This window comes from Gallus gallus, chromosome 27 (assembly GCF_016699485.2).
Source record: "Gallus gallus isolate bGalGal1 chromosome 27, bGalGal1.mat.broiler.GRCg7b, whole genome shotgun sequence".
Lineage (NCBI taxonomy): Eukaryota > Metazoa > Chordata > Aves > Galliformes > Phasianidae > Gallus > Gallus gallus.
In genome coordinates this window covers 3065676-3093271 of record NC_052558.1, presented here as the reverse complement: position 1 = coordinate 3093271, position 27596 = coordinate 3065676, and the positions used below count along the sequence as shown (strand labels likewise).

The following is a 27596-nucleotide window of genomic DNA, read 5'->3' as shown; positions in this document are numbered from 1 at the left end:
AACATTTTGGGCTGAAGTTAATGTAGATTCAGAGACACTAAATAAGAAAAACGCTTTTAATAAGCAATGGTGTTAGTTTTTCTGAATGCTCTGGAACAAGAATAACATCACACTGTTAAAAGAATGAGACTAGTGTACCAGAAGGTGTTGTTAGAGGGCACAGTACAGAGGAAAGATCAGAACTCAACAGGCAATGGAAAACCGGAACAAGTTTCAGGTAATACACACCTGCACCATACTCCACAAATATCAATGCATTTTCTTAGTCTTGCCCACCTTAAAAAGCTGTATATTCTTATCTGCCAAGTCCTTCAACAGATAAGATTTCCTCTTCAAGACATGATGGAGCCAAGTGCACGCTCTGGCTCTCTTCACTTGGTTTGCAACAAAGGCATTCATAAGTGCTGGGAGAAAGATGAGTTGGTGCTGTAGCTCAGCTTCCTGGTGTTTCAGCCTCCTCCTCCCAGCAGCCTTTGCAGAGCTGTTCTGTTGCTGTCCACGTGGCACCCCAGCAGTTGGCATTTGCAAAGATGCAGAAAATAAGCTTCTTCAAGTCACGTTTTACACCATACACACTTTTCAGGTAGACTAAAGAATGTCCCTGGGTTATGAGCTGGATCAGTCACACAGGTATGCTTACAGGTTGCTTAACATCTATCCTGAGCGAGTGGGAAAGTGGGCACAAGCCATTGCTGAGCAGACTAATTACTACCTATGCGAGACAGCCAGAAGCACTGGGAAAGGGCTGAGCTTGAAAACCAAAACCAACAATATGAACAAGAATCCCACCGCCACCTCTCAGCTGCTAAAACACAGACGATTTACAGAGCCAGTTGAGTTTTTGTGCCTAATTAGAAAGGGTTTGCAACCAGTAACCCTGAGTGGAAGAAAGCCAGCTGAACCTTTAAGTAACTGACAGGGTGTGGGCACTCTCCCTCACCCCTCAAGTAGCAGACTTGTTCCTGAACAAAGTACCTTGGTCAGATGCCACACAAGGTCTGGCCAAATGCTGAAGCTTCTGGCTGTCCTAGCATTGCTTCAGTGCTTTTGGAATATGGGACCCTCTGCACATTTTTGCCTTACAAAGCGCACTATTTGCAGTCTAAAAAGTCACTCCAGTCTTTTACTAACCTGTTCAGGCTGAGAGTGCACAGCTGGTACTCAGGATTCCAATTCAAGAAGGCAGTATCAGCTTCTGACTTTATTTTTTCCCTCTGTAGTCTTTACATGTTACTTTCTAGAGAGAATGGCAGTTTTGAAGTGAAATCAACATATTTCCCTTTTGTAATCCATATATTTACAAGGCTTTTTAAATAAATTCTTTCCTTTAAACAGATGATAGCAAACTATGACCTAACCCAGCTGACTGGCACCCAAAATGAATCCTTGTTTAGCTTATCTAGCACAGTTTTAAGCTGATTACATGCACTCTGGAGATCTTCTTTCACCAGCGTAGTGTCAATTAAATGGCCATAGTGCTCTTCGATGAATGCTGCTGAATTAATAATTTCCTGCTGTTCTTCATCCTGCTGACCAACACAAGAAGATGATTTGATGTTTTCAGTATCCATTCTGTAATTACTCATTAGCATTTTTATGGATATTAGCACACTAAATCACGACTTTGCAAGAAATGAACCAACAGCTGCTCGCGTTAGGAAAGATCTGACAACTGAGATCAAGGAGCAAGAGGCATTGGGGAGGGGGAAGAAACATACTACAAGAGGGACCAAAGGCACTTATCTCACACTGCACAATAGAGACTAAGGTTAGAATACTTACAAGGGGTGCTGAGATTTCTTCTGATACAGGAGATTTTAAGACATTTTTTTTCTTTTCTGGAATGAGGGGCTTCACAAAGATAACATAAGGCTTAAATTCAGGAGTCCTCAAGTGCTTCACTGCCTGTGAACAGATGTATTTTCTTTTCTCGTGTCATATTATATACATTGTGCGCCAGTGATCTGCTCATGCTGGGTTCAACAGTTTCACTTGTGTCATACATAGGCCTCCATGCCACATCTAACCACAGTAAGCTTTCAATCTTCAAGAAAAAAAGTTAATATCAGCATCCTTTAAGGTATTACAAAAGCATGTGAGTTTCCTGGAGCATAGTCTAACTGCAGGGACACCTCGTCCTGCACCACAGCCCCAGGAACAAGGACATGAGAAAAGGACAAAAGGAATGATGTGACAGGTAAGTTACTGTTTGCTTCTTGTAATAGGCCAAGCACTGCCCAGCCAGCAGCCTGGCCACCTGTCAGAAAGGTGTTCAAAGACCATCACTGCTCTCTGCACAGCAAGCAGCCCCACAAAGTGAACAACGTTTGTTACTCAGGCAGGCAGCATTACTAGAAATATTTGAACTTACTTCAGGAACCACATCCACCAAACAAACTTTCTTTTTGGCCATCACAGACCGGATTGCCTCAAGACTTGTGCCATACAGGTTTTCTTTGTATTCTCCATGTTCCACAAATCTAAAAAGTATATATATATATATTTATTATATATAGTAAACAGTTTCTTAAATGTAGCCTACAAGGAATATTTAACTTTCAAAATCTGATAGCTGTTTCCCAAAGTCACAACAGTCAAATATTGTGGAGGGAAGGAAGGTGGGAAAAAAAAGGGTTTCTTTTTCTCATTATTTTTTTCCTTTGGTTGCTTAGTAACAGTTGTCTTCTTCCCATGACACTGCTAGTGAATCAGCACTACTGCAAAATAGGGGAAGAAGCTGCATTAATTCCATTGACTGCTGTTCAAATCTACTAAACAAAGAAGTTGTTTCTCACATGAAATAGAACAAAGCTGGCAATGAAATGGACTTGGATTCTTCCATCTTGTGGAAGATTAGCCAAAATCTGCCCTGCTAGGAAACACTCTTGATCTTACAGAATATCCTTTATATCCACGGATTTAGCCTACAGCTCACTTTGAAGTGGAATTCTGAATTAAATTTCCCCATATTACCCATCATATTAAACAGAGAATAAAGTAGGACCAACTAATATCTGTTACTTCCACTAGGTTCAGTTCAGATCAATCACACAGGCTTAAATTCTAACTTCTGGTATTCCTGCCACTCTCCTGCTGTTTCTAAATTGTCTCTTAGTATAATTCTTGCTTCACACTAACAGTCCAGACTGAATAAAAGTTGTTACTGGAATACAGAACCCTTCTAAAATGGCTCCTCCAGTTTTACCTGATTTTGGTATTCACATTCTATGAAGTTTGCTTAGCAACGTTTTGGAAATATAATCAGTTCTGTCAGTATTTTAAAATTAACTCACTTGTTTTGCTGCACATCTGTCTCAAATGATTGCTTAGAGACAAAGTTGTATTCTACTCCCTCTTTCTCATGACTTTTCTTTGACCTCGTTGTATCTAAAAGAGAGTGGAAGCAAAGCACAGCACACAGGTCAGCTTCTGCAACCAACCGTATCGTCTCTGTTTGGTTTCAGTCCTGTATTCATGACCTCAAAAAAGCAGTCATATTAAAATTAGTAGAAAATATATATGGTGTTATAATGTAGTTCACAGCAAAACAATGAGATTGAAAATGAAGTTAGTTTGGGTATTGAATTCCTTTTCTTTGAAACTCAGAAAGTAAAAATATGAAATAGTTAAAATTCTGCTATGTTGCCTGTGAAGTTGAAGTATGAACAAGCCTGCCTTTCTGTGGAATAGGGTCCTTGATGGGTTATATGAAATCAGACGCCTTCCCTTAGAGCTCAAGACTGCTAATATTATGCAGTATTTATTTATGTTTATTCTCTTCTCAAACACAAAATCCCATTCCTTAAAGTAATGGAAACAAAAACAAACTCTGATTTGATTTGTATCTGCATTTCCAGCTCCACAGTTAGTCAGAGATATTCACCTGCTGCTTGAAAACTCCTGTTTGTTATAGCATTTTACATTCTCACTTTTATACAACACGTTATGCATGTGCACTAAGTTATATTGTGATCTACTCAGACATTTACAATGAGAAAATAATTTCCACTACCTATGAAATATGCAAATAGTCAACAGCTGAAACACTAATTGATCAATGCAATGAAACCCCGTTCATCAATGCAGCTCATCACTGCGCTATTCAACAGAATTGATGGAACAATATGGCAACACACAGTGTCAGTACATTCTACTCACGTGGAACTGCAACACCGTACTCCTGTGGGTTCTCTGACACAACCTTCTGTTTGAGCTCATTCAATCTGGCTCCCAAACAACCTAACAAAAGAGAGTGGTCTGACTATTTTTTGTGGGGAATAAGTATTGTAAACAGAACAAATCATATCTGTTCTATCCATTCGATCCATGAATTCTATCCTTCCACATAAACCCTCCCTTCACCTTCTCATCAATTGTTCTGGCAGCGTAAGTATGCATGTTTGAGTAAGAGGCAGACCCCAGAGGAAAGTGAATCAGATAAAATATAAAGACCTACATTATTATTTATTAAGGATTTGGTGAGGGGCTTTTTTGTCCTTTAAAAGATGACAATAAAACAATAATTGAAAGAGAATTAAAATAAAAAGCTTTTGGAGTGAAGGCAAAAAGGGGAAGAGGAAGGTAAAAAATGGATCAATTCCATCTCTTACCAATCAAAACAATCAGCCTCCTCTGCTCCCCAGGCTGCTGCTGGTATTTTGTGACCTCCTCATACGTTAGGAGCTCTGCTGCATCTGCCTGGTCTGCCTGCTTTGCTTCGTTAGGATTGTTCTCCTTCTCTTTACGACTTAACCTAAAGCTCCTGCGTAAGCCAGCTGTGGAGAAAAAGCAAAAGAGGCACTGAACCACGTCTCCATTTATCTTCACGGTCAAGCTTGTTCAGTTAGAAGGTACTGTCTTGAAATAGAGACACTCCCTCTATTAGTATTTTTTTAAATAATCAAACTACTGCACATATGGTAATCTAATCCATGACAAGTCTGTGCACCAGGCAGAAAACCAAGCACCCCATCTATGTTAAAACCCCCTCAAGTCACCTTGAGATGCTGAGCACTGGTTATGCAAACGTCCAATTACGCCTTCAGACAGAGATAGTTAGTTCACAAAGTATGTGAAATTAACTCTATTATTAATAAAGAAAATTAGCATCAGTACATTAGTCTGGAGCTTTTTCTTGCAGGGAAGAAGTGGAATTTGGTTTCTCACCTATGTATTGTCCATTGAAATATCCCTCACAGTCACAGTCCTCTGCAAAGAAAGGAAGTGGGGAGGACATGGGGAAGAGGAGGGGGAGAGAAGAGAAGGAAGATACCTTAGTGCCTGCTGTACGTATCTGGGTGGTTGGTGAGGAAAGGGATATTTGGAAATCACCATTACTTAACTCAACCCAAATTAATTTAGTTTAAATAGTAAATCAAGAAGAAATAGCTGTATGAATAAGCTCGATCTACTACTCCCTTTGCTTGAGGGCTTACTAAATATTTTAGGAAATGAATTGGCTGGTTACCTTCAGACAGAAAATGATTTAGGAGGGCACCTACCTTTATCAGAAGTCTGATCATCTGCAGTTAGCATGAAAGATAGAGTTGATAAGATTAAAAGGCTGACAAATGACTGCATAGAATTAGAGGGAATGGAAAGGAAGGTTCCTCTATGTCTTATTTGCTTATCAGGCTTTTATATCTCAAAAAACATGCAGTAATGTACTCTTATCAAACGATCAAAGACTTCTTTGGTAGAATTTAGTAGTAAAACATAATAATTTTGTATTAAAACCTGCTTAATTATCTCAATAGTGACTGAATAAGTAACAACCCTCATTAAGTGCCTCCTAACATTGGATGTAACTGATACAGAAAAGATTAACTTAAATGACTCATGTTGTATTACAATTCTGTTGAGCATCTGCCCTCCACTTCACAGCACAAGAGTACTTCACCATGAGATGTGTGAAAGCATCACAGGACAGAAGCTTGCTTCTAGCAATGAAGGAAGACAATTCCCAGGTTCCTGGTCTACATGAGTGTGGCATCATCCAGTCTCATGGCTATCCCACAGCTCAGTAACAGATGGGTTATCTGATGTGAGCACTAAGAAATTCTCAAGTATCTAAAAAACCACCTAAGGCCTCATGTTCTTGAAAGCAGGAAGAGAAGGTCAGCCATGATTTTAAGATAGCAGGCACTTGCAGCACTGGATAAAGCTCAACCCAAACTCTTCCCATGTGGCAACTCATATCCATGTAAATCAATCAGTGACAGAAAAAATAGGACATATACAAAAGTGGTATTGTTGAAAACACATTAAAAACAAACCCTGAAAAGTGAAAATCAACTACAAAATCACTTCAGGAACCGAACAGACTTACATAATGGCTTCTTCACAGTTCTGGGATTCGGCTGGGTGCCTATACTTCTTCTGTATGTCAATCGCCTAAACAGAAAATAATTAGATTTTAGCCATTAAAGCTTAAAATCATAAAGAATTTATACTATAAGTTATACAAATGTCATTTAAAACAAAGAATGAAATGGCATTTTTCCTTGAAAAAAATCGAACACTTGAAAAGTGCTTCTGATTCAACATCTACAATCCAGAGAAGACACATCCAGCAATGTGGAGTAAGAATCACACATGACCAGTGGCCAAAATCAGATCCCTTCTTAAATCTACTGCTGTCCTGAAAATTAAAGGCATCAGGAGCATTTTTTTGCTTTCTAAGATATGTATATCTTGCTATGAAAACAGAGAAACCCTCTAGGCCTGATGATATCTGGGTCTAAGATGAAGACTCTCTTAGGAACCAGAAGAAACATCAGTTGCACTTTTTCTTTCACAACTATTCAATGCGTAAAGTAAAAACTGTTAGAATAAATCCTCACACTATGGAAATACGAGTCTGTGAAACACTCTGTCTCCATAAGCCAAGAGGTTCAAGGACATATATTCCATGTTTAATCTCAGGCCCACTTCCTTAGCAAGTGTTTCTATTCTCATGCTACAAAGCACAAACCAGCTGGAAACCACCATAAGAAAGCTGGGAAGTTCATTATAAAACTGGGGAATATGAAACCTTCTAGCACTGTCCTCAAAAGGCAGAATCATGCCATGCTTGATTTCCTGCAAAAACAAAAAAGCAGCACAAAAACACGTGATACCATATGGTTAGTTAATAAAAACAACAAAAACCTGTAATCTTCATTAACAAACCTCTCTTGGAACTGCTTCGAGGGGATCAAGCCTGCTCTGAGGTTGGTGTCTCCAACACGCTTTGCTTGCCACCATGTAGGATCATCTTGGCTTACAACTTCCAGGATGTGTCGTCTCTTGAAGGGCAGACCAGCCTCCTGGCAGGGAATGGCTCTGTCTTCTTTGGGATTATAGCAGAAAAGGGCCCTCATAAACACCTTCAAAAGAAAGTAATGCATCCTTTCTTCTTGTCCTTTTTGGAATTTCAGTGTACCTTTAGAAGGTATTTTTCTGACTAACAACCTTAACTAGAAAAATATATACACTTTTTCTCCTTCTTATGCTTTGTGGTATTCAAAAATATTGAATTCTATTAAGCTGCACTTGTATTTTGACTTACCTATGCAGAAAAATAAACTAACTTCCAAGTATCTTCTCAGTCATTATGTGCTGTCACTGTGAAACATGAAACTCAACAGAGTCCCAAGTAAGCACAGCCCACATAAATACAAAATGCAACAGGAAAAATAGAAGGGGAGAGAGAAAACTATAAAGAGGGATTTATGGCAAAGTAGCCTTATTAAAAAAGCTGTACTTATCACGTTTCTTTAATCAACATCTGCTATTTAACTTCGGATTTGTATCCTGCCACTAATGCATGTATCAGAGCAGAAATATTTCTAGAAGTAATTTGAGGGGTTCCAAGGAAGAATTCGTCAACAAAGAGCAGGGAAGTAGGGAGGTTGAGAAGGAATCCTGTGGCGGACCACTGACACAGTTAAGATACTGCTGATCAAGGAGGCCAAATGCAAAGGCCTAATGTGGCCAAATGACAAATGCAGCTCTGTTGGAGGGCAGATCTGTTTTGACTCAAGTGAATGGCAAAATGCCCAGTGATAATGGGCAGATAACAGCTGTCACAGCAAGAGGAGACTGGCAGGAACACCAGGTTTAATTATGCAAACCAAAAGAAGCAGCTAGATTATGAATGAACACGTGCCAAGATAAGGACAAGAGAATTCACCTAAGTACTTATACTGAACAATATGGTACTATCTTTTATGTCAAAAAGGTGTTCTATCGTCTTTTCAGTTATATTATGGGTCTAACTCTGTGATGATTCCTACTGAACCAACAGGAATCTTAGATAAATGCAAGTATGAAAACTGTGCACTGGCATTCTACCAAGTTGCATACCTTGCTGTCTTTTAGACGATCTTCTTCTTTGATGGCTGGAATTATTTTTAATGTTATCGATCCCTGAGACTGTGCCTGAGAAAAAGGGAAATGTTTTTTTTACTTTGAAATCAGTGTAAGGACAATGCAGACTATCCAAGTCCCAATTTAGGAGCCAGTCAGTCTTCTCAGAACTTTAATAGGCAAAGCTAATCCACTATTTAACTGTCATGATGTTCCATGAATCTTCCACAACACTGTAATCCCCATGGAGACACCAACAGTAATTCCTTGGCTAGAAAATATTAAGACTTGCACTAAAATTCTTTCATTTCCTTTTAGCAACCACATTCTTTTCTGGATTACAGCTCATGAAGTATTAAAAATTTCCATGGCTTTTAGCTTGATACCAACTTAAGTTTTTGGAGCCTGAATATTTTAAGGTGCTTGGCTGAGTAACAGTCGTTTTCCCAGATTGCAGTTCTTTTTTCCTACTCGTTAGGGTGCAAAGATAAACATTCACTAAGTAAACACTTACATCCACTCTAAATATCTTTGCTAAAAAATGTCATTTGTTAGTTACAGTAAATTAAGAAGTGATTTTAGGTGCTTGAAAATTCAGAATAGGTTCATCTGATCTATTTTTAGATACATTCCTTTGTATGAGATAACTGTGCCCTAGAGGAGCCTGTTACTCTGTACAGATAGAAATGGAAAGCAGGAAGATCAGCATGGACAAACATTTGCAGGTCTTCTTCAGAAATAAAACATTAAAAGAAAACTATCACATTGCAGGCATTTAAAATAGGACAGACAAACACTATCCCAGGGTCCCCAAAATCAGCTTCATACAAGATTTCAAAGTACGGTTTTGATTTCTTCCCCTGAACCAAAAGCAGTCATTCTCCTCATCCAGCATAATTTGGTACAAATTTAAGTTAGGTGATGGAACTGATGCCAGAGTTCAGCCTCTTAGCATTGGGTTTCTTCTCACTGCATCACTAACCCCACTCAACACAGGCAAGAGGGAAGTCAGAGATGAGTAGGAGCTCGGACACTTCCTGCAACACAACAGGCTGACCACAGATGTGGGAGTTCAGAAAGACTTAAAGATTTGTGGGTTAGAGCAGCTTGGAGCAAGAACTGCTAAAGCCTTGAGAAATCTGGTAGTACAGAACAGAATGACAGCACTAATGGGCACACAACTAACTTTCTTCAGCTTCCTGACATAACCACGTCATGAATAAACTGCTTTTCTATTAAGAATACACTATTAATTTGCAATTTGCTTGTCATAAACAAAGCACGAAAGGGATGTTCTTGACAAAGCAACACATAACTTTATATTTGTATCTTACTTGGTACCGATTCAGTTCCATGGAAGTTTCTGAAGTCAAAAGGAGAGGACTAAATAATCCACGTTGAGAAGAAAAACTCTTATTGTAAAGACAAGCAGGGATTCCATCTTTTAGCTCTACACACACATCTTAAACTCAAGGTTAAATTTCATCATCTATCGTAATTACTAGATCACCCAATAGAAAAGATCTTGAAACAGAAATCAGTGCAGACCAAAATCTGACTTATTTCTTCGGGTCGTTTGTGAAGCACAGCGATACCATTGACTTCTCTCAGTTCATCTCCAACGTGGACAAGACCTGAAAAGAGAAGTAAGTTAAAGCCTATAGATGGAGAGCAGCACTTCTCTGACATCTGACCCAGGTTAGTGCACGTGCCTCCCTCCTCTCCCTCCCTCAACTTAGTGGATTTCCCTCTAAAGCCAAGTGCTTCTGTTGGCAATATGCTCTGAAATCTCCTGCTCTTTATCCATGTGGCAGACTTTTCTCATGCACCAAAGCCACAAAGACCGGAGCAGGGAGAGCACATTTGGCAAGATACTTTGGAAAAATCACCTCCTCTGCATTTGGATCAGCACTAAGAATGCAAAACTGGAATAGCTTCCTAGGGATGATCAAATCCTGTACCATCAGGAGACAGGTGCTGACTATAAAGACAGGAATAACATGGCTGTCAGCTGACAGATCAAAACCATGCAGTCCCAGAAAGACTGTTGGACTAATCAACTTAATTTCTGAACAAGCCATGAAAAGGCCCTTAACAGTTTAACATTTGCTTATCTGGTTAAGTAACAAGTACTGCATTTGTGTACACTACAACTACTGTTCAATGACACAGAAGAATTTGTGAATAAAGCAAACAGCAAACAACTCACAATACACTGAAAACACCAAACATACCAAGATGTAAGATTACAAGTTAAAACATCCTCTTTTCTTTCCTTTCCTCTGATGCTTACACCCACTCCTCCCATCTCTGCTGGCATTTTTCCTAGTGGTTATTTTAAACAGAAATGTATCTAATTAAAATAATAGATTCCTGATGAAATACGGAAATGCTAAGCACAGCTCTACTCATTTCATTACATTTATCAGATTATGCCAACATGAAAAATGGTAACAGTCAAGAAAAAAGCTGTAATTAGCTAATATTTTTCCATCACAGTAATTCATTAATTTTGGGATTGTATTACCTGTATATTAAAAAGTACACGAGACTTGGATTCTATAAATCACATATAAGGCCAATTCAGCTTATTGCATAAAATCTGAACGAGCACCTTCTAGAAAACAAAGTCAAACACCACATGAATTAACCCTGGAGGATCTGAAAGCGTGCTGTATGACAGCCTATGGAGAGAAGTCTCTCCTGCCACCAGGCACTTGAAATTCAGCTGCCAACTGAGCCTACCACACAGGCTCCCCTTGCAGTCAATGAGGAAGAAAGGCAATTCCAGCACTGGAATCCCATTCCGAGGCCTGCTGGGATGATTCATTCCCCAGCAATGCTAGTCTCCCTCCGCTGACTGCACAGAGTACACATTCCAGTTCAGACTTGGCATCTAACAGCTTCCTATTATGAATTAAGTGAGCTGTATCTTTTCATAAAATAGCCAACACATATTTGAAACACCCATGCCCAAAGAGCTGGTTTTGCTCATGAAATTTACCACTGCGATCAGCTGCACCACCTCTCATGATCCTTGCTACAATCACAGCCCCTGTATGCTCATCTCTTCTGATGGTAGCTCCCTGAAATAAAACATAGCCCCCCCAAAAAAAGAAACCATCATAAGAAATTTGCTTAGGATATACTAAGCAGTGAAATAAACTACGTCTTCTAAACTAGAATTCATTTAGAATTCATACAGATTTTGTCTTCCACCTTATCAATTTTCACTGCTATTGAACTTTAGCTGGTGGCCACGTCACATGGTTGCAGGAAAGCCCTGTGCTCCCTCTCTTTCTGATCACTGTGCTCGGTGTTTACATCACACTGTCATTATGGTGGTGATATGGACTCAAGCACACAGAACAATACCTTGCAAAGTGCTTTCTCTATGTGTCTTCTGAATCTTTATACAACAGAGCCAGCCCTTTTATGCAAGAAGGATGAGGAAAGCCAAGGAATTACAGAGTTTTATGGGTTCATTATACCTCCGAGCTCTGCTGGCAATATAAAACTTTAATCAGAAGTTAAGCCTCTGCTCTCTTCTACTACCTACTGTCACACACAGTTCCAAAAAGCACTTCAGCAGACACCCACTGTAATTATTTTTTCTTAGGAAATAATTTCTTTCTGTTTCTACTTGTATCTTGTCAATATACTGTTTATATACAGGTAGTAAACATACTCTTAACATACATCACTGACACTCGTAAACGAAGGTATTCACTCATTGTATGCTAGGTATGATACAAATTACTGCATATAATGAGCATATTTACTTTAACATATATAGTTCAAAGCACTCTCACTTTCTGTAGAATCCTTGGTGATGCCCTTCATGCACCTCCTCTGTATTTACAGTGACTCCTTTCCAACACAGAATGTTATGACTAGATGTGGATGATCTGATACGTACCAAGGGCTCTTTATTTTTCACTAGCCGAACAATTTTCACTGATTCTTCATCAAAATCATCATCAAAGTTATCTGGCAGAGGTGGAAGGACTGGGTCAAAGTTCTTCTGTGCTACAGTGTCGTGTACTACAAGCATTGCCTGTGTAAACCAAATAAGAAACAGCAACACAATGGAGTAACATCACGGCTTCTGATTGTCACCTTTCAGGCATTACAGCAAACACAAAAACAGACACACAAAGAAAAACATCCCCAAAAGCTAATTTTGGGAAAATCCTACACAGAAGCCCTGAAGCAGGAATAGGTGGTTTCTTACTGGTCTTCTAGATACAGTAACTGAAGAAATCAGTATTTGGTGCTAAAGGCTTTTGCTTTCTCTTAGGACTGTCCAACGTAACCTTTCCTGCGCAGAATGCTGTTGGAGTTATGCAAAGAAACTTGAGCAAGTTCTCTGGTGTGTTTTGGTGGTTTTTTTTTTTACCCTGAGATGTGGTGTTGACAGCAGCTGAAGCAGCTCTTTTTCTTCATTATTCACTGGTGCAGTCTGCAATTCTTCTATTACCTTCAAAATAAAAGCGTGCAACTTCAAAACAAAAGGTGTCCATAATTCTATGCAATCCATACAAAATCCATAAGCAGTGCATGAAACAAAACTCTGGCGTTTGCTCTGTGATAAAGCACTTTAACACTATTTGCTACCAGGTGGCATTATTTGCGTGCATCATGCAACAAAAGTTTCCTTATTACCCTTCAAAGCCTGGACACCCAAACACATTCTGTGAAATGCAATGCAACCTGCATTGTAATGGACTTATGTCCTTAAGATGGAACTCCTAAGTGGAATACTCTAATGTCTCTTGCTGCCTCTCCCATGGGAAGACCATTTAATATCATCCCTCTACTCTACTTATGTCTGTCTTCACTGGACACATGACATACTATTTTTGAGGTTTTATTTCCTTGACTAATTATGGATAAAATTTGCCAATAGATTTCCAAGAGAACTGAGGAAGAAGAGAAGTACACGTACATACAGCACAAGGGCTTTGATTTGTTGGAAGAGTGGACTTAAAGAGAAAAGGAATAAAAAAGGAGATAAGAGTTTTTACTCACATCTTCAACTAATCCTGCTGCGCTATGCAGAACAGGAGTTGGACTCTGCCTTTCATAATGACGGAGCTTCTCATGAATCTGAAAAAGATACAAAACTTCTTAAAAAAAAATATTCCACATACCTTTATCCATAACTGTTCTGAGATAAGTATCAGAAAAAAAATCACCTCTCTTGGGGTTATTTCTCACCTATGAGGTTTTTCTTTTGTCATCTTTTTGCTAATGCCAAGAAATCTGTTAAAGCTTCAGCAACACAAGGGACAAATGAAGTCACCTCATGCTGCTTTTCAGCTACTGAGTACCTGCACTTTGGCAACTGCATCAAGTAAACAAGTAACATCAAGTAAAGTGTTTTTAAAGTAACTAATTAGATGTAACTAACTACTGGCCAAAGCTTACAAACAGCCTTTCCAGTCTGATTCCCATCACACAACTCAATATGAACATCCATTATCAGGCAGAAATGGTTTTGTTTGAACAAAGTACCTTGATTTTCATTGAACTTTCTCCATGTTTACATTTAAATAAATGTGTGTTTTGGTTGATACAGAATGCTACTCAACACCAAATTAGATTTGGCAAAGTCATTGATAAAACAAGGAAATAGACAATAAATAACCCATAAGGAAAACGTAGATTGATAAACTTTTACCTTCATCAGGTAGCTGAGACTCTTTTCACTGAAGACATCCTTAAGGAACCCCATTTCCTCTTTATGATTTGAATCAGGTCGTAGCTGAGATGTCAAAAGGGCTAAAGTTTCATGTAAACCTACATTTAAATTCAAGACAGAACAAAAGATTTTGTAGAAAGCACATCATACAGGTCCCTCTCCTACAAGCCTAATGTCAACTACGTTTACTTGGGCACCACCTTGATTGTTATTAAGCCTGCACAGAGGTGGGTGCTTGTTATCCAGTCGTTTTTAATGCTTCCTTCTTAAGCAGTAAATACATCTTGAGATACAACACACATCATATTATAGCCAAAGCTACCAAAGCAATACACTTCTTAAAGCCACTATTTTTGACGTTTTTCCCTTCACGTAATTTCCCTTTGCTTCTACAAAGGCCAACCCTCTGATAAACCTGAAGTTATCACAGTTCCAAAGCAGACATGGAAGATGAGTGAACCGCTGTCTTTATGGCACAGCCATCAGCTCTGCTTCCCAAAGTACTCTGCTTGCAAACATTATCCTGTTCTTTCTACCTCCAGGCACCTTTTAACTCTTAATAACTTCATTCAGTTCCATTTTTCACACTCCTCTGCCCTTGTATATTCCTTCAGGTAACTGCTATGAAATCTAGTTCATTCTATTTTATTTAACTGCAGTGTGAGTTTCCTGCATGAAAAATACACACACAGCAGGGTTTCAGTCACTGCTCTATTGAAAGCATGCAGATTCGTTACCTGAGTCTTCTGAAAGCACTGGCATGGCTTTGTTTGTAATCTCAGGCACAAATGTTCAACTTCAATCAGCACGACTGGTTTCTTCCTTCTGAACTGCGAGTCAGAGGCAGTCCTGAAATCAGCAAAGATAAAAATCTAAGCTCAAGCACACGAGAAAAGGGGAGATCATGTAAAAACAGTCATTTACTGCTGTGCATTTTTCTTAAGTTTAACCAGAGTCAGGCACAACCCTGCAGTTATTCTTCTGTGCATGCAATAACACGCAATAATGTAAGATACCGTGTTATATAATAACCATAACATCTTGTACAGAGCTGATGGCGAAGAGAACAGATGCTTCCCTGCTCTATTCTCAAGAGAGTCACAGCTTTAAAAGGCCTAAAGAGTCCTTGAAAAATGAAAAGAGAAAGCATGCTATGGAATGGATGGCTGAAAGCACTGATCAGCACCACATGCACAGGAACAGAGTGTGCAGGATGATGCCATCATGAGATGTTCTAGCATCCCAGTGCAGGCTGTGCTACAATTAGATGCAACTCATTAAAGCTAGAAGGAGTCAACCTTGGGCATGGGTAATAAGGGTGCTACAAACATTACAGATGACTCCTCTGTACAAAAAAATTCCATTGGATGCTTTTATTGCTGATTTCTCTGGAGGGCAAATGACTCCAGAACATTTTCATTTCAAAGCGCAAAACTGAATCATAGAACCATAGAATAGCCTGGGTTGACAAGGACCACAGTGATCATCCAGTTCCAACCCCCTGCAGGGTTGCCAACCAGCAGACCAGGCTGCCCAGAGCCACATCCAGCCTGGCCTTGAATGCCTGCAGGGATGGGGCATCCACAGCCTCCTTGGGCAACCTGTTCAGTGCGTCACCACCCTCTGGGGGAAAAACTTCCTCCTCATATCCAACCTAAACCTCCCCTGTCTCAGTTTAAAACCATTCCCCCTTGTCCTATCACTCCCCACCCTCGTAAAACTCCCCCTCCTGTTTATATGCTCCCTTCAAGTACTGGAAGGCCACAATGAGGTCCCCCCAGAGCCTTCTCTTCTCCAAGCTAAACAAGCCCAGTTCCCTCAACCTTTCCTCATAGGAGAGGAGCTCCAGCCCACTGATCATCATGGCAACACATTCACTTAATTAACTTTCAAGGTTGTTTCTACTACATATTGCTTCGCAGAAATAAGCATGTTCCATCCTCTATCCCCTCACTTCATGCTGCAATAGACACATAACCAATTCATTCAACCAGTTTGGCTCATTTACTACTCCGTTTCACTTGCCATGCACTTAACATGTTCTCTGGTTATCAATAAAGGCAACTTTAATTGCCTGCTCTGTCTTTGTGAGAATGCATGCCTCCCACAGCCATGCTGATTGAGCCCCAAAACCCAAGCAAACAAACTTATCTTCCAGACTCTCAGTCTGAAAGCATCCTGCCCAGGAGCCTGGAAGACTGTTTTAACATCTCAAAAACCCATCAGAGATCTGTGGGACACCGGACTGGTGTCATAATTGAAGGTTTCTCCCACGGGGTGATCCCGTGCTCTGTAAAACCCCTCCAGGCTGTGCTGCCTGGACACACATCCCATACCCAATAATTAATCATTGGCGTTCACCTCAAGGCACTCAACTCAACCCCAGGCACTTGGCATGTTGCAAGGGAGGCTCAGAAACACCAAAGTGCCCTTTTACCCTCACGGTGTGCATCAGTTCAAGTGCCTTTTTGCCTAAAATTCCGCTCGGTCCCTAACTCCCTTTGCGGAGCGCTCTGGCCCAGCAGGACGAGGCGCGCTGCCTCGGATGGGCGCCGGCGCTGCCCACGGGCACGGCAACGGCACGGCGATGCTCGCGTTGTCACACGCCGCTACCTGAGGGGACGAACCTGCTGCGGTTCAGCCTACAGCAGGCTTCCGTAACCTGGACCTATAGGACCGAATGGGGGAAGAGCTCGTGCCAGAACGCGGACATCAGCCCAGCGCGGGGAGAGACCGCTCAGAGCGGACCGCGGCTACAGCGCAGCGCAGCTCCATCCCGCTCCGCCCGCACACCCCGCGGCGGCTCAGCTCCAACCCCGCTTCCCCACACCCGCAGCCGGGCTCTGCAATCCTCTCTTGGCCGCCCTCAGCTCTTCCCCGCGCCGCTTCTCCGTCAGCGCATCCCCACACCTCAGAGCCCGGCCCCGCCCGCCCGCAAAATGGCGGCGCCGCGGTCCCTCAGCGTCAGCGCCGCGCTGCCGCCGCGGAACCGTTACCTGCGGTGCGGGCGGGCGGGAGGCCCCGCGCTGCGCTGCGCTGCCTGTCCCGGCGGAGCTGCTCCCGGCGCCCGCCTCCTGCAGCCCGCTGCCGGCCGCGCTCATGCGCCCCGAGAGCCGCTGACGCACCGCCCTCCTCCCCTCCCCCGAGCTGCCGGGCGGGCGGTGGAAAAGGCCCTCGTGAGGAGGGTTTTGAATATCTCCAGAGAAGGAGTCCGCGCCGCCTCCCTGAGCAGCCCCGACGGTGCACCGTTACCCTTCATGTGAAGAAGTTGTTTGCCATGTTTATGTGGAACCTGCTATGTTTCAGCTTGCACCCGCTGCCGCTTGTCCTATCGTTGGATGTCACTGAGAAGAGCCTGGCTCCATCCTCCTGACATGCATCCTTTCCGTGTTTGTAAACATTAATGAGGTCACCCCTCATTCTCCTCCAAGCTAAAGAGCCCCAGCTCCTTCGTAAGGGAGATTCTCCACTCCCTGTTCCCTGTCCTTGAGCCGAGGGGCCCAGAACTGGATGGAATACCCCAGATGCAGTCTCACCAGGGCAGAGTAGAAGGGGAGGAGAACCGATTTCACCCTACCAAACCACAACCCTGCTAATGCACCCCAGGATGCCATTGGCCTTCCTGGCCACAAGGGCACAGTGCTGGCTCATGGTGACCCTGCTGTCCACCAGGATCCCCAGGTCCCTTTTCCCTACGCTGCTCCCCAACAGGTCAGTCCCCAACCTATGCTGGTACGTGGGGTTGTTCATTGCCCAGCACTGCTAAGAGCAGCAGTTTGCGTTCACAGAATCACACAGTCATAACAGTTGGATAAGACCTCCCAGATCCCCAAGTCCAACCCCAACCCATCCCCACCGTGTCCCCAGGTGTCGCATCCCCACCATTCCAGAACACCTCCAGGGATGGTGACCCCCCACCCCTGGACAGCCTGTGCCGGTGCCTGACTGCTCTTTAGAGTAGAAATTGTCCCTAACACCACACCTGAACCTCTCCTGGCACCGTGTGGGGGGCACAGCCTCCTTCAAACACAAGACCATCAGGTTGGCCACGATCAAAGGTGGCATCTACAGGCAAGCTGCATGGGTCTGCTGCTGGTTAACCTCAAACCCACCCTGCTGTGCTCTTAACAGTCATCTTGCTGCTTTGGAATACAGCCTGAGCACCACACGTAGCAATGAGCAATGGGTGTACTCCTGGATAAGGCACGAAGTGCTGCATTGGTGCAGTGCAAACAGCCCCTCCGTGAGCACTGCGCTTCCCTCGCAAGCTGAAGATTCACCTTCAAGGGAAGTGAATCCCTATTCTTTTGACCACGGTGGCCACCAGCATCTTCAAAAGCATGTGGTAAGTGAGGCAGGAATTTTAGAAAACCACAGTTTCAATTTTGGTGTCTACAGCCCTGTCTGAATGTAACCCATAATCCCTAAATAAACTCCATCTAGTTAAGCTGGATCTGTCTAAGGTGGGTTTTATATCCCTGACAGCAGGTAACATCCCAAATAACGCCCCCTCCCCACATACCTGCAATGTGACTTCTGATGGAGCACAAAGAGATTGAGGAAGAGTTAAAAAAAAAGGATGAGAAAGTAGAGCAATTATAGCCCTAATGTGTTAAGAAGCATTAAACCATCAGGGCTGACGTGCTTTGTTCCTGCGTGTTGCTCTGGAAAGGATTGGCTGAGGATGTTTGAGAGGTTTGGGGGATTTTTGTTTTCCTTTGAGGAGATGGGTGATGGAAGACACTGCAGGGTGAGAGAACAATAAGGAAAGGCAGATGCTGCTCCCCAGGACTGGAGTAAGATGGAACAAACAGGCTCTTATTGCGTGGTGGGAGCATCTTAAAGATCCTTCTGTAGCACATGGTACAAACACTGACATTAAACTCTGGACACACCAATAGCTTAATCAGTTCCCAAGCCAGAACTGAAGCAACACACAATGACCAGTCATTACAGGCTGCTTTCTGAAAATACCAATAAGCACCGGCCACTATTTTGTAATGAGAATGATTTGCCAAAAATGAGGTGTTGGAATGAGTGACTTAAATCATAGTGTTGCTCTTATGTAACTGAGAATGAAAACACGGATTATTTTTGAGGAGGAAAAAAAACACCCACATTTTAAATATTAATATGTTGGGCAATACAAATCACCAGCCTAGCCCCAATTAGAGCTTCTAACACAATTACTAATTGCCAATTTCGGATCTTTTCTGTCCATTAAAAAACATGAGACCTGCATTAAAACCACTTCAGCTCTTAGGGAGCCCTTCTGAACAGCATCTCTGCTAATTAGCAGGACCATAAACACAAACGCACAACTCGTAGATGCAATTACTATCTAATTCTGATAGATAAGACCTCGTTTGCCTTTGGAATCTTTGTTTTCTTTTCAACTCGGGCTGAGCATTAGCATGTTCGCATCCCTTTAAATGCTGACCTATTTCAGGAATTCCCTTTAAAATCCCGGCGCTGCCAGCAGCACGGCCTCTCGGCGGATGCCTTCCTGCCGCTCCCGTCATTATTCTCACTCCGCCACCCGGCTGCTACAGTGAGACGGGCTTGGGATATAGCAGGGCGCCGGCTGCGTGGACCAAAGCAGGGCTGCCAGGCGCCGGGGGGGACCTCGCTGCCATCCCCATCCCCCGGGACTCAGCCAGCTCCGCTCCGCCCCGCTGCCGCCCACCGGCCCGGCTCTCCCGTCGGCTGCGGGCAGTGCTGGCGGCGGCTCCAGCTCAACGGGAATCCCTGCATCCCACATCGCAGCGAGGGGATGGCTGCGGTGCGGAGGAAGTTCGGCGATGAGTACCAGGCGGTGGGCCCGGCCGCTGGCGGCGGCCGCAGAGAGCGGCAGCGTTTTGTGGACAAGAACGGGCGATGCAACGTGCAACACGGCAACCTGGGAGGTGAGAGCAGTCGTTACCTCTCCGACCTCTTCACCACGCTGGTGGATCTCAAGTGGCGTTGGAACCTGCTCATCTTTCTGCTCACCTACACGGTCGCCTGGCTGGTCATGGCTTCGATGTGGTGGGGCATCGCCTACCTGCGAGGTGACCTGCACCGGGCACACGATGACACCTACAGTCCGTGCGTGGCCAACGTGTACAACTTCCCCTCTGCCTTCCTTTTCTTCATCGAGACTGAGGCCACCATTGGCTACGGGCACCGCTACATTACCGAGCGCTGCCCTGAGGGCATCGTGCTCTTCCTCTTCCAGTCACTGCTGGGCTCCATCGTTGACGCGTTCCTCATCGGCTGCATGTTCATCAAGATGTCACAGCCCAAGAAGAGAGCTGAGACCCTCATGTTCAGCCGTGCCGCAGTTGTCTCGCAGCGGGATGGCAAGCTCTGCCTCATGTTCCGGGTTGGCAACCTCCGCAACAGCCACATGGTTTCTGCCCAGATCCGCTGCAAGCTGATCAAGGTGAGGCCCAGAGTGGCAGCAGGATGAGGCAGCAGGTTGTGGTGGGTGATGCTGGGAGAGCATGGGTCAAGAGGAACCACTTGCCCCAAGAGCAGCCAAGCTGCCCTGACCCCCCTTGTTGTCCCTCAGGGGGGCTTTCACTTGTAGTTCCTTACCCCATGGGTCCCGCCTGTGGCCTTCCAGCACTGCAGAGGGTCTGTGCAGGAGCTTAAGTGGAAAAGCCCTTTGATTTTCACCACTATCTATTTATTAAGCACTGACAAGGGTCAGTATAATTCAGAATGCAAAGAAGAACTGGAACTCAAATTCAACAAATAGATAAATAAATAATTAAGAGGAGGCAGAACCCTTTGGCAGCCATGGGAGTCCTCAGATACACTAGGCAAGAATAGAATGGGAAGAAAATACTGTGTAGTTGAGTGGCATGTTGAGAGGAAGCAACAGAACAGCTCAGAGCAGCTGTGTCTTGTCACAGAGGCATGCCTGATGGGCTGCATCAGCAGCTGAATCCTGGTGATTATGTTAATTTCAGAATATGAATGTCATAAATGTTTCATGTTCTCTATGGTAATCCTCTTTTTCGAGCAACTGCTTGGCCATTTTAATCATCTGCAGAAACAAGCCTGATACAGTAGCTGATAAGACAATGGTAAATGTGAAGGGCTGCTTTTCCTCTGCTTTGTGCTGAATGCTTGACTTAGCTGCTAATTTTTCTTGTCAAAGAATCCCTTTTAAAATGGAGCTCGACTAGGACTCAAAAAGCAGTTGGATTTGTACATGGAAATAAACTGCCGAGAATTACAATGGGGCAATTTTTGTAGGAATCAGAAAGCCAGATAATCCATTGTTTTCGCTGATCTCTAGCACCAAAAAACCATCAGAAATCCTCCTCTGAAGTATTTATTTCTGGCCATCATCCAAGATGGAATGCGAGTCAAAGCAGAACAGGAGCAGTGTCACAGCTGTGACTTTACACTGATGGCAGTGCACTGTAAACTTTTGAAATGGCACACTGAACACACAGCCTGGTGCAGTGTTTGCTAATAATTCTATTGCTGCTCAGTGCTCGTTTATAGAGAAAACAGAAGGATAAGGACTGATTCATCTTACAATAGTTGTTACACAGACTAAGCAGTGAATCCCTGAGTAATACCTGAGCTCTCACATCTTACAGCTCTCACAAATGATCACCATGCCCATGATTTGTCCTTAAGCTTCTTGGTGACCTTTGGCAAATCAAAGCTATTGCCACAAGAACGCTTACAAGTAAATGTGCACTAGCTGAACCCTCAGTCCTCACTAGAAGGAGTGTCTTATAGCCCTCAGTAGCCCTCGGTCTTCTAAATCCTCACCAGTTGAGGTGCCCCTTGAACTGGACATGCTGTCCCAGCAGAGGCAGCAGCCGTTCCAGCAGCAGATGAATTTACATCAGCTGCTTTGCAGCAGCTTCCTTTGTGCATCCTGTAAGCCTAGGGTGAATGTGATGTAACTCACAAACCATTTCTCTGTAGCAAGTCCTGCCTGCTTTGTGCTTTGTGCTTTTGGCTGTGCTTCCTGCAGTGCTGCTGACAGCTGATGTTGCTACACTTATGTGTTGGATTAGATAGCAAGATGTTTACTTGTATCACAGTGAAACAATGTGAAGGAGTATGTCTTACCACACTTTGCCATTGAGATAGGAGCCATATTTAGTAATGAGTTGAATGTTGCAGTGGGACCAAGAGAGGACTTACCTTTGTAAAGAAAGTACACCAATCTAAGTCTGTCCGACTGGCATTCACTGCTGGCATGATATATACCCTAGGACATTCAGTAGATCTCACTGATAACCATCATAATGCTGGTGTGACAGCTTTTCATAAAGTTTTTCAGCTGGTAGCATGCGACAATTCGATTTGGAAAGCTGAGGAATGTAGAATCCAGTGGCAGAAAGTCACAGATGAAAAAAATCTAGACACCTAAGGAGTTCTTAGCTGTGAGGCCAATAACCTTTGGTGCAACTCATGTAGACCTTAGGATTTCCCATCTCTTGGCACATTAAAAGTTGGGGCATTTCTAACTATTTGTGTCCTGGTTCAATTGTGTATTAATCTGTGAAAGTTATCTGCCTTTGTGGGAGGTCAAGATAAAGAATCTCAGGTGTCCCTTCCAAACATACTGCTGGCAGTTTACAGTCCTGTGCCGCCTTCTGTGCTCCTCTGAGTGCAGCTGTGTGCAACAAAGGCTGATGGCTGGAAGTCTTAATGTGTTAGAGCTATGGAACTCTTTGTTTAGGATCATTTATTCTTACTTAACAAATAAGCTCCTTTTCAAAATTCTCCATGCTCTGCATAAATCAGTCCCGTGTGCAGGTGCTAAATACCTCAAGCACAACCTTTTGCTTTCTCCCAGATCTGTTACTTCTAATCATCCTCACTGGATTTGTTTACTTCAATCAAATCAACTCAATAGACTTTTCCCCAGAGAAAAATCGTTTGTAGATGAAAACAGTTCATTCAGGCAGTGATTTGTGCAAATATGCACACCTTTGGTAATAGCATTCCATAAAACTTTGGGGAAATTTGAGGCTCAGGTGCGGTTCATACAGTTCACGTTGAGCCTTGTTGCCTTGGAGCAAAGATCATATGCTGCCAACTGAATTGTGCACCTGCTGAACAGTAGCCAGGCAACAAAAACAGCAGTGTTGTCTGCAGCCTGGATCTGCAGCTCCCTTCAAAAAAAGACAAGGGATATTTTTGCAGTAGTTTGATTACACCTTTGCATATAATGGAGTGTCACAATCGGTAAGTAGCAGGGCTTTGATCCCTTTTATTTTCTACCACCTTTCAAAGCACTAATAATACTTGAGAACATTTTTTTACAAACAATCAGCTGATATTTCCCTTGTCCTTCACAGTGGTGGAGAAACCATCTCTTATCTAAGGGAGAACTTTGATTATTTAGATAGGAAGAAATATATATTTTTTTCTGAGCACAAAACCAGACACATAGCAGATAAATAAAACAATGCATTGTATTCAGTAAGGCTCAGTACTCCACCAGCTATCTAAACTGGTTATGGGATCACAGTAAATGCCAGGCAGTTAGATATTCAGCATTTTTTTTAATAGAAGAGTAAATTCAGAGAGACAATCTCAAAGTACAGCTGTTGCTTGGGATTTGTTGTTCTTGCTGTTAAAGATAGAAACTTCCTTTTCTTTGAAGAAAACCTATTAGATTGGAGTCAACAGCAAAACTGCTTGCTTCAGCTTGTTCCCTATCACTAATGGATGGAGTTTCTACGTAATGGAACCAACACATTTATCAAAGCAGATAGAACAAACTAGTAACTGTGTAATTATCTATCATTCATGATCAATAATAAGGTTCTCAAACAGTTATGTGCTTTCTAATTGAGCAATAAAACAGAAAGGATTTTAAATAATAAGATTTTAAATAGGCTCTGTAAGGTTTTAAAATTAACAATCAGTTTCCAGCAGTGACCTTTAAAGCCATCAGTGGAGGATCTGCCTGGTCAACTGATGCAGGTTCTCAGTTGTGTTTTGAATACTAGGAAAATTTGAGGGAGATAGGAAAAAAAAAAAGCACCTAACCCATCAGTACTTTTAATGGACCAGTGAAATGATGTAAATACAAATGGAGAACTTAGCTGAATAAAGATGATAAGAAATACCATGTGGTATTTGGTATATAGTAATTGGGAAGGGATGCATCATTACCATTATCATCAGTAACATCGATTTGGACAATTCTGTGCAAATGTGACTCACCAGATGTGCTCTGCAATTACTATGATGCTTACCTTAAAGTCCTTTGAGCATGCACATCGCAGTTTCTGCAAAACAAAATTTAGTAACACATAAAAATAATGTAACATGAATCCAAACAGTGCATTAAAACATGCCAAGCTTGTTGATTCTGTTCACACCAATGGGAATTTTTGCTGCAAGATGTCCACAACAAGTATCTGTCATAAGGAGTAAAGTGTGGTACCTGATACTATTCTCAGTGATTTGTAAAATATGTATAATGTCATAATGAAGTCTGTAGATGATGATGAGATCTGGTGGCATGATAAATGTCAACACTGTTCATATAAATCAACTTCGTATGCATAGCACTACTTATATCTTTACATGATGACCTAATACAGAGTCAATAACGTCATCAGAGAGGCAGGTTTAAACTTAATTGCATTACTCCTTGTGTCTTGCTTCACACAGTGCTTACTGAACTGTCTTTCTATCTCTAGTCCCGACAGACACCAGAGGGAGAATTTCTGCCTCTAGACCAGTGTGAGCTGGATGTTGGATTTGGAACAGGAGCTGACCAGCTGTTCTTAGTTTCTCCATTAACCATCTGTCATGAAATTAACTCAAAGAGCCCCTTTTTCTGTCTCTCACAAAGATCGCTAAGAAGCGAGCAATTTGAAATAGTTGTCATCCTTGAAGGAATTGTTGAGACTACAGGTAAGACACTGTAACATGGTAACATGTGTGCTCTATTTGTTAATCTTCAGTCTTGGCAGTTGTTGATCCTTGCGTGCTCTGTAACATCTTATCATAAGCTACCAACCTTTGTTGGCCTCCATCATGCTAAAGGAGACCTCTCTTTGCCATAGGGCTCTTCACTACTGATGCAGTACATTTAAGAAGAGACACTCTCTGCCAGTTCCTAGCCAGCCTCTGCACGCATGTAGAGGAGTACAGCATTCTTACGTGACTCCTGTCTTAAGAAGCACCACTAGCCTATTTGCTTATGTTATGATGTCATCCTCATCTCTATCTCCGCAGGAATGACGTGTCAAGCTAGGACCTCATATACAGAAGATGAAGTTCTTTGGGGTCACAGATTCCTCCCAGTGATGTCCCTGGAAGATGGCTTTTTCCGTGTTGATTATTCTCAGTTTCATGCTACATTTGAAGTCCCCACTCCTCCTTACAGCGTCAAAGAGCAAGAAGAAAACCTGTCTCTGTCATCCTCCTGGAACAGTCCTGTTGACAACAAAACCAGAAAAGAAAAGGTTTGTTCACTTGACTGCATTGATATTGCAGAAGAAAAAAATAAACTCCCTTTTAAACTTCAGAAGATTAGCTCAAGAAAGGAAGACCTTCCAAAAAGAGTCCTCAGAATGAGTTCCAGTAACACAGGGAAGACTTGCAGTACAGGGGATCTCCTGAATATTCAAGAAATGAGTTCCATCTCCAATGGTGAAGACAGTGATGACAGGATACAGCTGAAAGCCTTAAGAATGAATGCTGAGGCTTAGACTCAGTCCAGAAGATGCCTAGAAGTATGCGTGAAAGATGAAATTGGAAGATAATCTGCCTGCCAAACTTTGCAAAATAAACTCTGGTCACCTCCCTTAAGAGCATAAGCATATGAGTCATTGTTCATAAACAGCATTCAAAACTGCTGACCTGAAAGTTTTCTTATAGTAATGAAATAATTTGGTTTTCCTGCTTTCTGGAAGGATGATCCCTTTTGTATAATTGTTCTGTACAGATCTAATTTATGTAGCCTAATAGAAATTTGAGAGGCAGTAAGGTTAGACTGTTGTGCCAAAGAGGTCCCTGCCCTGATGTCATTTAGCAGCATGCTCATTGCAAATCAACATTGTCTTCCATACTTGTAGATGCTTTTTCATGAAGCATGGACCAAATCCTTGGATGGATCATCCTCTGTAATGAATTGAACATTCTCTCAAAGCACTTTTGCTAATAATGGCAGTTTACTTTCAGTTGCTGAAGATTTGAGAAGATCATCACTAGAATAGAAAACCTTCTCTATAGAAATGACCAAAAAGATGTCAGTGAAGATTTGCACCTCAAGTGTTGGCATTCAGTACCTCTTTAAAGTGCTATACAGTTTTCTATATGACTGGCTTGAGTGAGAAGGAAAAACACTCTTCTGGTTTTAAAGCTGAAGAACTGAAACTGCTTGCCTTACTGAACGTCAGGGTATGGTGAGAACTGGAATCCAATTCAATCCCAGCACAAGAAGGATGCTGACCTGTTATAGTGGTTCCAGAGGAGAGCTGTGAAGACGACCAAAGGGCTGGAGCACCTCTCCTACGAGGAAAGGCTGAGGCAGACTTGGGCTTATTAAGGTCAGAGTAGGCTCCAGGAAGACCTCATTGCAGCATTCCCATACTTGAAGAGAGCTTTTAAACAGGATAAGGACTGACTTTTCACATAGTCTGATAGTGATAGGAAAAGGAGAAGTGGCTTTAAACTAAATGAGGGGAAAGTAAGGTTGGATGAGAGGAGGAAATTCTTTGCACAGAGGGGGATGAGGCTCTGACACTGCTGCCCAGAGAGGCATGGGTGCCCCATCCTTGGAGGTCCCCAAAGCCAGAGTGGATGGGGCTCTGGGCAGCCTGACCTGCTGGGGGGCAGCCAGCCCACAGCACAGGGTTGAAGTTTAATGATCCTTAAGGTCTCTTCCAACCCAATCATTCTATGATTCTTAACCACCCCAATCATTCTATGATTCTCCACTCCCAGCATAATCCTACTTCTATTCAGCTGTTCTGCAGCCCTCCTTTGTATGTGAGAGCAGTCCTTTTTCTCCCAGCTGGCAGTGAGGGGAAGGGGCACAACGCAAACCCACTGCTCCATCCCACACAGAGGGTACCCACCACAGCAAGGCACTCCACAAGGGAACGATCCCATCTGCCCTCCATAGGCAGCGCAGGCTGAGATGAAGGGGTGACCGCAGCCCTGTGCTGTGGTGGGTGAAGGGACACAATCCACACAGGGCCGGCTCGGCCTGGATAAGTCACTGTCACTTTGCTTTTGGCCTCCTATATACGGTCTGAAGCTGCAAACTTGGTATTTTGCACAGGTGCGGCTGCCTGTGGTTGTTTTCCTTCCCCTCCCCCCGACTTTCACCATTACATACGTGCTGAAAGCTGTGGTTTTACACATTAAACGTACCACGCTGGGATATTTAGATCACCCGCAATGACTCACCGCAGAACATCCAGAACCGATATACAATAAAATCACATTCACTTTCGGCCTCGAGCGTTCTTGTGAGTCACTCAGCGCGGAGCCCAGGAAACGCAAAGACCCGAAACGCTTCGCTTCTCCACAGAGCTCCGCGGCAGAGCTGCCC

The 27596-nt window shown here is 42.9% G+C and overlaps 2 protein-coding genes across 13 annotated transcripts; one reads left to right on the top strand and one right to left on the bottom strand.

Moving 5' to 3' along the window:
- Window positions 1-42: 42 nt before the first annotated feature.
- Window positions 43-27596, bottom strand: MPP3 (membrane palmitoylated protein 3). 12 transcript variants are annotated; one of them, XR_006932200.1, is made up of 21 exons: window positions 17050-17161; window positions 14791-14902; window positions 14033-14151; window positions 13381-13458; window positions 12749-12829; window positions 12269-12406; window positions 11354-11435; window positions 9898-9983; window positions 8347-8421; window positions 7171-7367; window positions 6329-6393; window positions 5502-5522; window positions 5167-5208; window positions 4611-4775; window positions 4159-4239; window positions 3294-3387; window positions 2372-2480; window positions 1783-1905; window positions 1424-1529; window positions 1132-1237; window positions 43-492 (listed from the first exon to the last, which is right to left on the bottom strand). XR_006932200.1 is itself a non-coding variant. In XM_046904451.1 (21 exons), exons 4-21 carry the CDS (start codon window positions 14813-14815, stop codon window positions 1347-1349), a joined length of 1764 nt encoding a protein of 587 aa, XP_046760407.1. In that variant the 5' UTR covers window positions 14816-14902; window positions 24280-24312; window positions 25238-25471; window positions 27452-27596; the 3' UTR covers window positions 43-1346. The 12 variants fall into 12 exon arrangements, 10 of the variants coding, with proteins under 10 accessions (XP_046760407.1, XP_040509214.1, XP_046760406.1 ...); XM_046904451.1 differs by lacking the exon at window positions 17050-17161 and adding exons at window positions 24280-24312; window positions 25238-25471; window positions 27452-27596 and having other exon boundaries at window positions 43-1529; XM_040653280.2 differs by lacking the exon at window positions 17050-17161 and adding exons at window positions 24280-24312; window positions 25420-25471; window positions 27452-27596 and having other exon boundaries at window positions 43-1529.
- Window positions 19731-27497, top strand: LOC429785 (G protein-activated inward rectifier potassium channel 1-like). Its single transcript, XM_427340.8, has 3 exons — window positions 19731-20477; window positions 24730-24946; window positions 25271-27497. Exons 1-3 carry the CDS (start codon window positions 19827-19829, stop codon window positions 25744-25746), a joined length of 1344 nt encoding a protein of 447 aa, XP_427340.3. The 5' UTR covers window positions 19731-19826; the 3' UTR covers window positions 25747-27497.